Consider the following 12,649-nt stretch of genomic DNA (forward strand, 5'->3'; position numbering starts at 1 on the left):
AACCGATCAATGTTTCTTTCTCACATCAATGTTTCTCTCTTTCTCTCCCCCTCCCTCTCTCTCTAAAATCAATAAACATATCCTAGGGTGAGGGTTAAAAAACAAAAACTCCTCCAACCCAGAAAACATCTCCACAAAGGTAGTAGGGAAAGAAAACAGCTTTATTACTGAATAAGCATTATGTCCCAGTGTGATATACATCACAGGCAATCCAATAAGAGATTAGATATATTACTGTACATAGCCAAGCAGATACAACCCATGTTCTCAAGATAAAATCATCTTCCAATGAGAGGACAGGATAGCACCATTTGTTACACATGGTTTATCCTAAATTCACCTGGTAGTTATGAGACCGTTATAATAACTTGGTTATTATTTTACAGGAAAGGAGTAAAGGAAAAACTAGATATATAGGCATGCCGTTTATATAGCTTTGCTAATTTAACACTATCCAAGTCTGTTCCCTATTGATCTATGGGGGAAGAGACTGGACAAAGACAGTTTGGATGCATGTCCAGTAAGGTCTGAGTGATGTGGGAAGGTACCTACCTGTTTGTCAGTCACACCTGGGAGCAAGTCAGTGGGCAGAATAGGCATGGCCACGACAAGGGCCAGAAACCTGAATATTTAAACTCCTGAACAAAGGGAGTTCCTCCCTTTTTGCCTCTCTTGGCCTTGGGCCCTCTGGCCTTTGGGACTCCTGTTGCAAGGGTGCACTCCCCAGCACCCATGTGGCCCATGGGACCCACACAATGGACCAATGGACTTTCATTAGCCTGAATGCTGACCTGGACCCGGCTGCAACATGGAACGGAAGCTCTGGACACTGGCCCTCCTTTTGGCTCTCTGGAACCCCAGCTGCGCCTTTTCCAGGACTGGGTTAAGGGGCATGAGACTTTGCACCCTGAGGAATGTAACTCCACACAAATAAAGCCTTTTACCACATCTCATTCTCCCATGGTGTCTTCTGAAAATGTTTACTTCAGCAGTACCCCAAGAACCTCACACCCACTCATGTCTGGGAAATTTGGCTCACTAATATCTTTGGCAATAGGTAGGGTGACCATCTGTGTTAGTTAATTAGCATTATACAAAGGAAAAACAAACTTCTCTTATTTTTATGATGCAAGGTAGTTTTGCAACTTGGAGCCAGGCACCTGCTAAAGTAGGTTCTCACTCTCTTCCAGAAACTAGGAGGTAGAGTAAATTTTTTAAAAAGTGGGCAAGGGAGCCACAGGCCAGCACCTCTCTGCTTAATCATGCTTCATGACTGGGTTAGCCACGATGTGACCACTTTGTAGAAATTGGAGACCACAAGCTCAAAATTTTAAATTAAGTCTATGCTATATCTATTGCTAATCTGCATGGGGGGAGGGACAATAACTGGGAGAAACACATATATGACTGGGGTTCAACGCCCCAACCCTCATACATCTCGATGTTACAAATATTCATGTGTTCAGCTTAATGAGAACTAGCCCAGTCACTTGAGCAGGATCTTATGATAACTGCCTTTTTTGGATCAGCTATCTGTGTTTCCAAGAGCTTCCTTCTCTGCTTCAGTCAGTGGTCATGAGTTTCTTGTGACACTGGAAAGCTGTGCTGTGTGTCGAGGTGGAAGGGAGTACCTTTATGACATGAGTACTGATGGAGAGTACCCGGTGACACAGGGAAGATCTGGATGGGGATATCTTGTGACAGAGACAGGTTGCAGAGACGTCTGGCAGATGAGGAAGGTTGGTAAGGAGCAGACTATTGGATATCATTTTTTATTTATTTACTAGAGGCCTGGTGCACGAAACTCATGTGCGGGTATGGTCCCTAGGCCTGGTCTGCGATCAGGGCCATTTTCCCCAACTGCCCGCTCACTAGCCTCACCCCCCGCTGCCACCCACCTCGGGTTTCCTGTTTGCCATCAGGTGATTAGAGCCTGCCAGCGGGGAAAAGGACCTCATAGTGACTGATGGAGCGGTCGTTCTGGTTGTTCTGCTGTTAGGGTCAATTTGCTTTTATTATATAGGCTAGAGACCCAGTGCATGGGTGGGGGCCGGCCAGCCTGCCCTGATGGGGTCCCAGGATCAAGGTGGGGGTCCCCGTTGGGGGGCAGGGCTGGCCAGGGCGAAGGGCCGTGGGCATTTGCAGGCCAGCCACGCCACTGATTGGCGTGGGGGTCCCGCTGCAGGGCTGGCCAGGGTGAGGGACCATGGGTGGTTTGCAGGCTGGCCACGCCCCTGATCAGGGTGGGGTCCCCACTGGGGGGCATGGCCGTCCAGGCCGCGGTCATGCTGGTCTCTGGTTGTTCTGGTTGTTCCATGATTTCAGTCACTGGGCTTTTATTATATAGGATAAGATTATTTATTTATTATATTATTATTGTTTTAAATCTTTATTGTTGAAAGTATTACATAAGTCCCCCTTTTTCCCCTATTGACCTCTTCCAGCCTGCTCCTGCTCCCACCCCCGGCACAGACAGGCCCTCACCACCCTATTGTCTGTGTATACAGGTTATGCATATATGCATACAAGTTCATTGGTTGATCTCTTCCCACCCACCCTCCCCTGTCTTCCCTATGAGGTTCAACAGTCTGTTCCATGCTTCTGTGTCTCTGGTTCTGTTTTGTTTATCAGTTTATTTTGTTCATTAGATTCCACATATGAGTGAGATCATGTGATACTTATCTTTCTCTGACTGGCTTATTTCACTTAGCATAATACTCTCCAGTTCCACCCATACTGTTGCAGATGGTAAGAGTTCTTTCTTTTTTATACCTGCGTAGTATTCCACTGTGTAAATGTGCCATAGTTGTTTTTTTTTATACACTCATCTGCTGATGGGCACTTAGGCTGTTTCCAAATCTTAGCTATTGTAAATTATGTGCTATGAACATAGGGGTGCACATATTCTTTCTGAGGGGTGTTTTGGGTTTCTTAGGATATATTCCTAGAAGTAGGATTTTGGGTCAAATGGGAGTTTCATTTTTAATTTTTTGAGGAAACTCCATATTATTTTCCATAGTGGCTGCACCAGTCTGCATTCCTACCAGCAGTGCACAAGAGTTCCCTTTTCTCCACATCCTTGCCAACAAATCACTTGTTGATTTGTTGATGATAGCCATTCTGACAGGTGTGAGGTGACATCTCATTGTCGTTTCCTAGAGTTCCAAATGGGATCAGGGGCAAGAGCACCTTGGGCCGTTGGCTACCGCTACTTACTGTATGAGTCATAATATCTGATGTACCTCTCACCCTCCAGGCCCCAGGCCAGAGGAAGGAAGTCTGGGATACCTGCCCACCTGATTTTCCCACCTCTTCTCACCTCTACTTCCCATTCTTCTGGAGCCAGAAGGGCAGGCTACTGCCTGCACGAGTCTTCCTCTTTCCTAACTCGCATGTCATAGCTATTTTATTTTATTTTTCAGCCTGGAAGTTGACTTTTAGTCATGAAATACAGGGGGAGGGCAGAGGGAGTGCAGCAGGTGGGGGGGGTGTGCTGCCACACCAGAGTCAGGGCTGGCTACACAAGCTGCTGCTGCTGCTGCTTGGTGGCTGCCTTGCAAGGTCCTTGCCCTTCTCTGTAGCTGCCAGTGCCGTCCCCTTGGCTTCCTTGGCTCAACAAGCGTTTTGGAAGGGGCCTCACCCTGCAGCTCGGCCAAGATGTATTAAAAACCCTTCACTGACTTGGTCACATTGCTTTTGAACTGGGCAGCTCTGGAGAGACCGAATAAGCTAGAGGAGGCCCACGCTTCCTGGTGGGTTTCGGCGCAGCTGCTGTTATCAAGTTTGCACAGTAAACACATGGTCCCTCCACCCCCATCAGCCGGGCACGGTTGGTGTTCCAGGTGAAGGGGCCGTGGCCTGGTTCTGTGGGTCCACAATAGAACCTTCAGGGTGTACACCGAGTGAGCAACATTGGCAGGAAATAGTGGCTCGGCCCAGCGGGGCATCCTGTTGGTCTTGCTCAGGGGTCTCCGGGAGAGGACCTGCTGGTCACCTCCCGGTGCACTATGTCTTCTGTCAATACGTTTGCTATTGAGATTTGGGTACTGCTGCCAGAAGGCAGTGAACACTTGGTCCCAGGAACTCTGGAGCATGCTGTGGCCCGGGAAATACTTCACCATTGTCTTGGCCAGGCAGGGTCAGCACCTGAGCAGCATCAGGGATACAGAGCCCGGGGGGCATGCGGAGGCCATGCCGGGCTCGGCGCATGCCCACCAGGCACCAGCTCAGTCACTGCCCCACTGCACCCAACCAACAGCCAACGCCTTGAGGAGTTGTAAGGCCATAGCTATTTTCTTTACACGTTGAGAGTCTGTTATACTAAATAAGAACTATAGGGATTTGGAAAAATCTCTCTCACATAAAATCTGCCTTTCAAGTCTATTGTTTTGCTGCAAAACCCCATTTTGCATGTCAGAAGCTGAGAAAATGCCTTATTATTTATTTTTCTAATAAATAACCAATGCTAGTCTAATTCCAGGAAATGGGGGCCTTGCGTTGACAAAAGGAAACCATCTACATGGAAAGACAAAAAAGTGGTGAAGGCCTGGGAGGGGCTGGTGCAGGGTGGAAGGGGTCAATGGGGAAAACGACAAAGGGGACATTTGTAATACTTTCAATAATAAAGATAAATTTTAAAAAGGAAGCACATTTATAATTTTTTAAAGAATATAAAATTTTTGTTATAAGGGTATGAGAATTATTAAATCAACTAGAGGCCCAGAGCACAAAATTCATGCCTGGGGGGCAGGGGCTCCCTCAGCCCAGCCTGCACCCTCTCCAATCTGGGATCCCTCTCACAATCTGGAACCACTAACTGCTCCTAACTGCTCACCTGCCTGCCGGTCTGATGCCCCTAACTGCTCCCCTGCCAGCCTGATCCCCCTAACTGCTCTCCCCTCCTAACCTCATCCCCTTAACTGCCTATCTGATCTTCCCTCCTGGCCTGATCCCCCTAACTGCCTATCTGCTCTCCCTTCCTCTCCGCATCCTTCAGACCCCCAGTGCAGGCTTCTGAGAGCTCTCAGCTGCGGCCCTGCTCCCGTCCTGATTGGTCATTACATGATGGCATCCAAGACAATTTGCATATTCCTCTATTATTATTATAGATGTTTTTCAGTGAATTGTTCTTAGAGGAATTAGCACTAGGCTTTTTTCACTGCTTGTCCAGGGCTACCATGGGTCGCATGCATGCTCCTGGGAAGGGCCTGTCCCAGTGGGCTCTGCCCTACCTCTGCAGAGTCTCCACCTGGCTGAAATTAATGTCAGATGACCTGAAGGAGCAGATCTACAAACTGGCCAAGAAAGGCCCGACTCCCTCACAAATCGGTGTGATCCTGAGTGACTCGCAAGGTGTTACACAGGTAGGTTTTGTGACAGGCAATAAAATCTTGAGAATTCTTAAGTCCAAAGGACTTGCTTCTGATCTTCCTGCAGATCTCTACCATTTAACTAAGAAAGCTGTTGCTGTTCCAAAGCATCTTAAGAGAAACAGAAAGAATAAGGATTCTGAATTCTGTCTGATTCTGATCAAGAGCTGTATTTACCGGTTGGCTTGATATTATAAAACCAAACGAGTCCTCCCCCCACTCAGAAATAGGAGTCATCCACAGCCTCTGCCCTGGTTGCATAAAATGTCTATGTACTCAAGTAATAAAATCATTGTTTAATGAAAAAAAAAAAGAATTAACAAAAGGAGTGTTGACCTAAGTCCATTCTGTTTTCCTTGCTTTTAATCAGTCATCTTTTTGCTGTGTATGTGTGTATACATGTGCCTGTGCGTGTATGTATGTTGTTACTTTTAGTGCCTCACGTTTAAAAATGAGTGGGTAACTGCCCTGGCAGGTGTGGCTCAGTTGGTTGAATCTGGATCCATGCACCAAAAGGTGACCAGTTCAATTCCCATTCCCAGTCAGGGCATATGCCCAGGTTGTAGGCTCGATCTTCAGTTCATCAGCAGGGGCATGCAGGAGGCAACGGATCAATGTTTCTCTCTCACATCCATGTTTCTCTCTCCCTCTCCCTTCTTCTCTCACTAAAATAAATAGAAACATATATTTTTTAATGAGTGGATAACCTAACTTCCCGTGAGATTATGTGGAAACAAGGCCTTTAGGAAGTAAAGGTTACATGAGGTATAAGGGTGGAGCCCTTATCCAATAGAATTGGTGGCCCTAAAAGAAGAGAGCTCAAGATGATTATGAGAACCAAGAGCTCCTGTTTCAACAGTTGACTTTGGGAGAGCTCTTGGATGACCCTCTCTCCCTTCTTTTTCCCTAAGATTTGTAAGACTGCCATTAATGCTTTTATCTGTGGATGTGTTCTCACTGGCACAAGTTGTCAGCACCATGACTGGTACCCTCGCCACACTGTCTTCTTGGGAGTGTGCTTCAGGCTTACTTGAACTACCTCTGCCTTCCCCTCCTAGGGCTGCCACAGTTTTTTTAGTGTAGGATATCCCATGCAAACTCTGCTCTGGATACACTTATGCTAAACATTTTTAATTTAAAAAGTTATAATTAAAATTTAAAAAGTATTCTTTGTTTATCTGAAATTCAGATCTAATTGGGTGTCCCATATTTTTATGGCAAACATACTATCTTTTCTACTATGCCCAGCTTTAATAACTGAGAGAACTTGGGCGAGTAAGCTTATTATTTCTTCCAAAACTGGGAAGAAGGCTTTTTATTAGAGCAGCCCCCACCTAAACTTAATCAGTGTGGTTTTATGCACATTTTCTATAACCCAGTGTTCTTTCAGGTTCGGCTTTCTGCACCCATGTTTTCAACGTCAGTACAGGAGCACAGTTAGGTCCCAGTTTTCTGTTAACTGCTTAAGGAATCAACTAGCTTTGCCCTCGAGCTCTCTACTAACCACAAAAATGCATGCCTAAAGGCACTTAGACAACCTGCCCCAGTCTTGCAGATACTGAATTTTTAAGGGAGTTCAAACTTTGATGCCCTCCACTTGAACAGCAATAACTTGGTTGGCTATGGAACAGCCACCTCACTGGGTATTGTTTCTTGTATTGCATCTCTTGAGAATAGTCTTAATTGTTGACAAGTTCCCTCAGTAATGTGAAAAATAATTTCCTCAGTAAATGCAGCTTAGTGATAAGATTTACTCTTCATGATTTCTGACCTTGAGCATAGCTCCCAACTAACCTGAGTTGATCAGCCATGATCAGGTCTTCTTAAGATGGAAAAAGCCATTGCTTTCTAAAAATGGCTTCATCGCCAAGGAAGAATCTGTGGATCACTTTCCAAGATATACCCTCTTCTAGTTCTGTTTGGGGGAAATTACCTCGATGCAATGCAGCCCCAAGAATTCTACAAAGGCAAGCTATCCCAGAGGTCAGTACAGAAAGACCCACAAATAAATTAAATTCTCAAACCATACAGTTTATTATTATTTATTAAATACTAGAGGCCCGGTGCACAAAAATTTGTGCACTCGGGCGGGGGGGGGGGGTGGTCCCTCAGCCCAGCCTGTGCCCTCTCACAGTCTGGGACCCCTCGGGCGATAACGACCTGCTGGCTTAGGCCTGCTCCCGGGTGGCAGAGGGCAGGCCCAATCCCTAGGTGCAGCCCCTGGTCGGGCTCAGAGCAGGGCCGATTGCAGAGTTGGGGCGCCTTCCCCTGTCATGCACAAAGCAGGGCAATCGGGATGTTGTGATGCCACCCTCAGTCACGCTCAGGGTAGGGCCGAATGGGGGGTTGGGGCACCATCCCCTGTCACAGTCAAGGCAGGGTCGATGGGGAGGTTGTGGCGCCACCCCCTGTCACGCTCAGTGCAGGGCCCATCAGGGGGTAGGGGTTCAGTACCCTGTCACGCACAGAGCAGGGACAATTAGGGGGTTGAGGAGCTCCCCCTGTCACGCACAGAGCAGGGCCAATCAGGGGGTTGAGGAGCTCCCCCCTGTTACGCATAGAGTAAGGCCAATAGGGGAGTTGGGGCACCGCCCCCTGTCATGCACAGAGCAGGGCCCATCAGGGGGTTGGGGCTCCGTACCCTGTCACACATAGAACAGGGCTGATCAGGGGGTTGAGGAGCTCCCCATTGTCACTCACAGAGCAGGGCCCATCAGGGGGGTTGGGGCACCACCCCCCGTTACACACAGAGCAGGGCGGATCAGGGGGTTAGGGCACAGCCGCTGTCACATTCAGGGCAGGGCCAATGGGGAGGTTATGGCTCTACCCCGTCACACACAGAGCAGAGCCCTTGGGGGGTAAGGGGGATTGGGGTGCCACCCTCTATCACCCAAAGAGCAGGGCTGATCAGGGGGTTGGGGTGCTGCACCCTGTCACACACAGAGCAGGGCCGATCATGGGGTTAGGGCACTACACCCTGTCACACACAGAGCTGCAGGGTGATCAGGGGGTTTGGGCACTGCCCCTGTCATGCTGATCCCAGTGCCGGGAGGCATATTACCTTTTTACTATATAGAATAGAGGCCTGGTGCACGGGTGGGGGCTGGCTGGTTTGCCCTGAAGGGTGTCCTGGATCAGGGTGGGGGTCCCTACTGGGGTGCCTGGCCAGTCTGGCTCAGGGGCTGAGGGCCGTTTTCAGGCTGATGGGTGACTGAAGCTCCCAACCACTCCTTTTTTTCTTTTTCTTTTTTTTATTCTGGGTCAGCTTTAGCTCTGAGGCCTCGCTGCTGAAAACAGGTTTCTGGCCTTTGTTTACCATCTGTATTTGATACAGTGTTGCGGTCTGGCTGACTGAAGCCTGGCTGAGTAAAACAGGTTTCTGGGTTTTCTTTAGCTTCTATATTTACAACATACTTGCTTAGGGTTGCAGCTGAGAGGCCAGCAAGTCAGGTGGGGAACATTGGAGTCCTCCCTCACTGAAGCAAGCAATCCTCCCTGTTCACATCAGCTGCCTGGCTGCCGGCCGCCATCTTGTCTGACAGTTAATTTGCATATTGCCCTGATTAGCCAATGGGAAGGGTAGCGGTTGTACACCAATTACCATCTTTCTCTTTTATTAGATAGGATATTTCTATTGATTTCAGAGAGGAAGGGAGAAGGAGAGAGAGAAACATCAATGATGAGAGAAACATTGATTGGCTGCCTCCTGCATGCTCCCTATTGGGGATCAAGCCCACAACCTGGGCATGTGACCATGACTGGAATTGAACCTGGGACCCTTCATTTCACAGGCCGATGCTCTATCCACTGAGTCAAACCAGCGAGGGCCATACAGTTTATTATTAAATGACACACATCCCCTCCTGATTTTGTAAAGAGCCACCTTGTTCTTCATGTCTTTATTCTGTCCAAGAGGCTTATGGGATCCAGGATGGCTAAATGGTGGCTTGTTCATGAGTGATGAACCAGAGGACTCAGATGGTGCTGTGTCCACTCGCCTCCACCTCTTGGCTCTAGTACAGGAAATCCCTCCCCCCACCCTACCCTCTCCTTTAGGTACTTCCTGTTTCTTCTGTTACTCCTGTCTATCCTCTTTAGGTAAAGTTGCTATATGGCTCACTAGCCTCCCTCCTTTCCTATCTACTCATTTAACAACTGGGAGAAGAAAAGCAGGTGGTAATGAACAAAAACAAAACGGAATACACATGGCTAAGACAATAACTTAGAGTTGGGAGACTATTAAAGAAGAAGAGCCTTATGCACATCTTGTGCCTCAGTTCTCAGAGCTGCTGTTAAGTTGTTAAACCTTTTGTTCAACTCAGCTCAAGAGCCATAAACATCCAGTAATAAAACTGCCACATGGACATATATATGGACTTTACTTTCTTCCTTGTGGTTTTTACCTCCCTCATTTGCATATTAAAACTAACCAATTCCTGGTTAGTTGATTCTTTCTTCCAATTGGCCAGATCTATTTTTGAAGCTTTCTATTGAGTTCTTCCATTTAGTCCATGTATTCTTCAGCTGAAAATTTTTAGTTTGGTTTCTTCTTATGTCTTTTATCTCATTGTTGAATTTCTCATTTTGTTCTTGGATTGTTTTCCTGATATCACTAAGTTGTTTATCTGTGTTCTCTTGTAGCTCTCTGAGTAGCTTTAGAACAATTACTTTGAATTGGATGTGGGACAATAACTGAATCTCCATTTTGGGGGGGGGGCAGTGGAGGTTTCCTCTATTATTCTATTTACTCCAATTGGTGGAGTATTGTTTCCCTGATTCTTGATGAATCTGTAGCCTTGTATAGGTGTCTGCGTATTTAAAGAAGCAGTGACTTTTTCCAGACTTTATGGACTGACTTCAGTAAGGGGAGACTTTCACCTGTAGCTAGGGACACACTGGAGTGTACTTGCTGTAAATCCAGGTTTAGTGGTGCAAAAAGCCAAGTACAGAGGTGTGTGGTGACACTGAGTTCAAGGGGTACATGGTGTCTATTCAGCTCAGGTCTCTGGAGTCCAGAGCATAGGCAACTGTGTGGTACTTGGCAAGAGCTGGAGGGGAACTGGGGATCCACAGTAGATTCAGTGGCTGTTGGGATCCTCAGCCATTCTTCCAGGTGCCACCAGCTAGCACCCAGGGCAGGCAGAGACGGTGGCCAGAGCCAGTAGTGTGCACACACTCTGCTTCAGAGGCCAGTTGCAAGGGGCTGTGCAGTGCCAGGGGCTGGTTTCAGACACATACATAGTGGTGGGAACCAGAGCAAGCAGCAAGGGCTGGGGCCAACTGCAGGTGCACTGGTAGCTGTGAGGACCCTGATACGTACTGTGGCTGTTCGGTCTTGCCACGAGTCTCACAGCAGTGGATGCCAGTGGCAGAGGTTGGGCTGACCACACACAGGTGCTAAGCTAAGGGGACTAGCTGCATATGAGCACAGTGATGCCGATCAGAGGCAGAAGATGGGGCCTGAATTGGGCCTGCATGTAGCTATAGACGCCCTGGTTGTCCGGTAGGCTCTCCCATAGTGCCGGGAGCCGGTCCATCCTTGCTGTTTCAAGGGACCTGGCATATATGGCAGACTGTTCTTAATATGCTTGCTCACCTTCTTGGCACTATGTGTTTTAACCAAGGTCACCTCTCTGAGAAAGGTTGTTTCCCCAGATAGGGATTTTCACCTGAAGTTAGGGAGGGAATAAAACCCCTTAACTAAGTGCCAGGCGGGTAATTAATCACGTTAACTACGAATAATCATGCTTAAGCTACATAATCTTTACTCCCTGGAATGGAGATAAGAAACGCCCTAACCTTTGGAATAGAGATTGATAGGATTGGAATCAACTGGTATAAATACAGATGTAACAAGACAACAGGACAGAACCTAGACTCAGAACCTAGAGACAGAACCTAGCGAGAGAACATGGCAAAAGATCCTGGACTGAACCTGACTACAGAAAGTGGCAAGAGAACCTGACTAGAACCTGGTGACTGAACCTGGCTGGAGAACCTGGACAGAACCTGGCTGGAGAACCTAGCAAGAGAACATGGACACAGAACCTGGCTGGAGATCCTAACCAGAACTTCACTGGAGATCCTGACCAGAACTTGGCTAGAGATCCTGGCTAGGCTGCTGATCAACTGAATGCTGTCTCTGTGTCATTCCTTCTTCGTCGACTCCGTCCACACCTTTGGGGACCCCTGGACCTGCTGGGGTTGGACCCCAGCACCATAGCTGTGCAATCTTTCCTGATGCAAGTGCATGCAGATGTGGTGGGTGACAGGTGTCAGATAGGTAGCATGCAAGTGCACAGCTGGAGGTGCTGTCCCCAAGTGTGTGCATGGTTGAGGGGGTCAGCTGTGGGTATTTGGGTGGCATCTTTCACTCACACAGTCACAGGGGCCTGGGGTGGCTGCCAGTGGGTTTCTGGCTCCAGCAGGTGAGGGATGGAGGGAGAGGAAAGGAACTCAGGCTGCTGGAAACATTGAGTGTGAATACTGGGGGCGGGGGGTGGGGGCGGGGGAGGAGATGAAGAAGCTGCTGTGCTGTCCGCCATTTTCTTCTTCAGTGGTGAAAGTTGCTGGGTTTGTCTGCTTGGCAGGTCACTGTGAACTGCAGTGTGTCCACTGTGTGGCTGCTACTGCTACTCCCTGCTTTTTCCCCTTGTATCACCATTTCTACACATCTCAGTTTTGCCCATCTGAATGGGATGACGCTGAGCGAAGCCTTCATATGGTTCCCCAATATAGGCTGGGGAAGCTGGTTGCCACCCCACTCTTCCTTTCCCACAGGTGAGAACTCATTGTGGCTGGGAGTTCCCTCTTGGCACTGAGCAGTGCCAGCTCTGGGGATAGAAAGATGCAGGCAAAATTACGCTGTCTGTCTTCTCTCTGTGTGCTTATTCTCAGGTACGTGACCTTGACCAGGAATCGAACCTGAGACCCTTCTGTACATGGGCCACTGAACCACCAGCCAGGACTGACTTTTCTTTTAAGTACAACCCGACAGAAATGATTCTTTCCAGGGATGATAATGCTGCACAGGGGTTCCTGCGTTTTCTACCACCTCTGATAGAAATCGCCAATGGGAACGGGAAGGAAAGCCAATGAGCATGCCAAGAAGGCATTTCTCAAGGGATTTAGCCTCTCCCATCATCCAGAAGCTGCTCCTCCACCCTGCAAGCTCAGAACCCAGTTTGTTAGAAAGTCAAGAGCCACTCTGTCTGTCAGGAAATAGGTATTTATCAAACCTCAAAGACAGATACACTCTCAGAACACCATTTACATACACA

The 12,649-nt window shown here is 48.1% G+C and overlaps 1 protein-coding gene and 1 pseudogene across 1 annotated transcript; one reads left to right on the forward strand and one right to left on the reverse strand.

The window, feature by feature from the left end:
* Positions 1-3,517: 3,517 nt before the first annotated feature.
* On the reverse strand, positions 3,518-4,193 carry LOC132229400 (PRELI domain-containing protein 1, mitochondrial-like; annotated as a pseudogene).
* A 964-nt stretch (positions 4,194-5,157) lies between these two features.
* Positions 5,158-5,578, forward strand: LOC132229401 (small ribosomal subunit protein uS15-like). The gene has a single exon (XM_059686055.1). The coding sequence runs from the start codon at positions 5,178-5,180 to the stop codon at positions 5,556-5,558; it is 381 nt and encodes a 126-aa protein (XP_059542038.1). The 5' UTR covers positions 5,158-5,177; the 3' UTR covers positions 5,559-5,578.
* The last annotated feature ends 7,071 nt before the right edge of the window (positions 5,579-12,649 follow it).

This window comes from Myotis daubentonii, chromosome 3 (genome assembly GCF_963259705.1).
Source record: "Myotis daubentonii chromosome 3, mMyoDau2.1, whole genome shotgun sequence".
NCBI lineage: Eukaryota > Metazoa > Chordata > Mammalia > Chiroptera > Vespertilionidae > Myotis > Myotis daubentonii.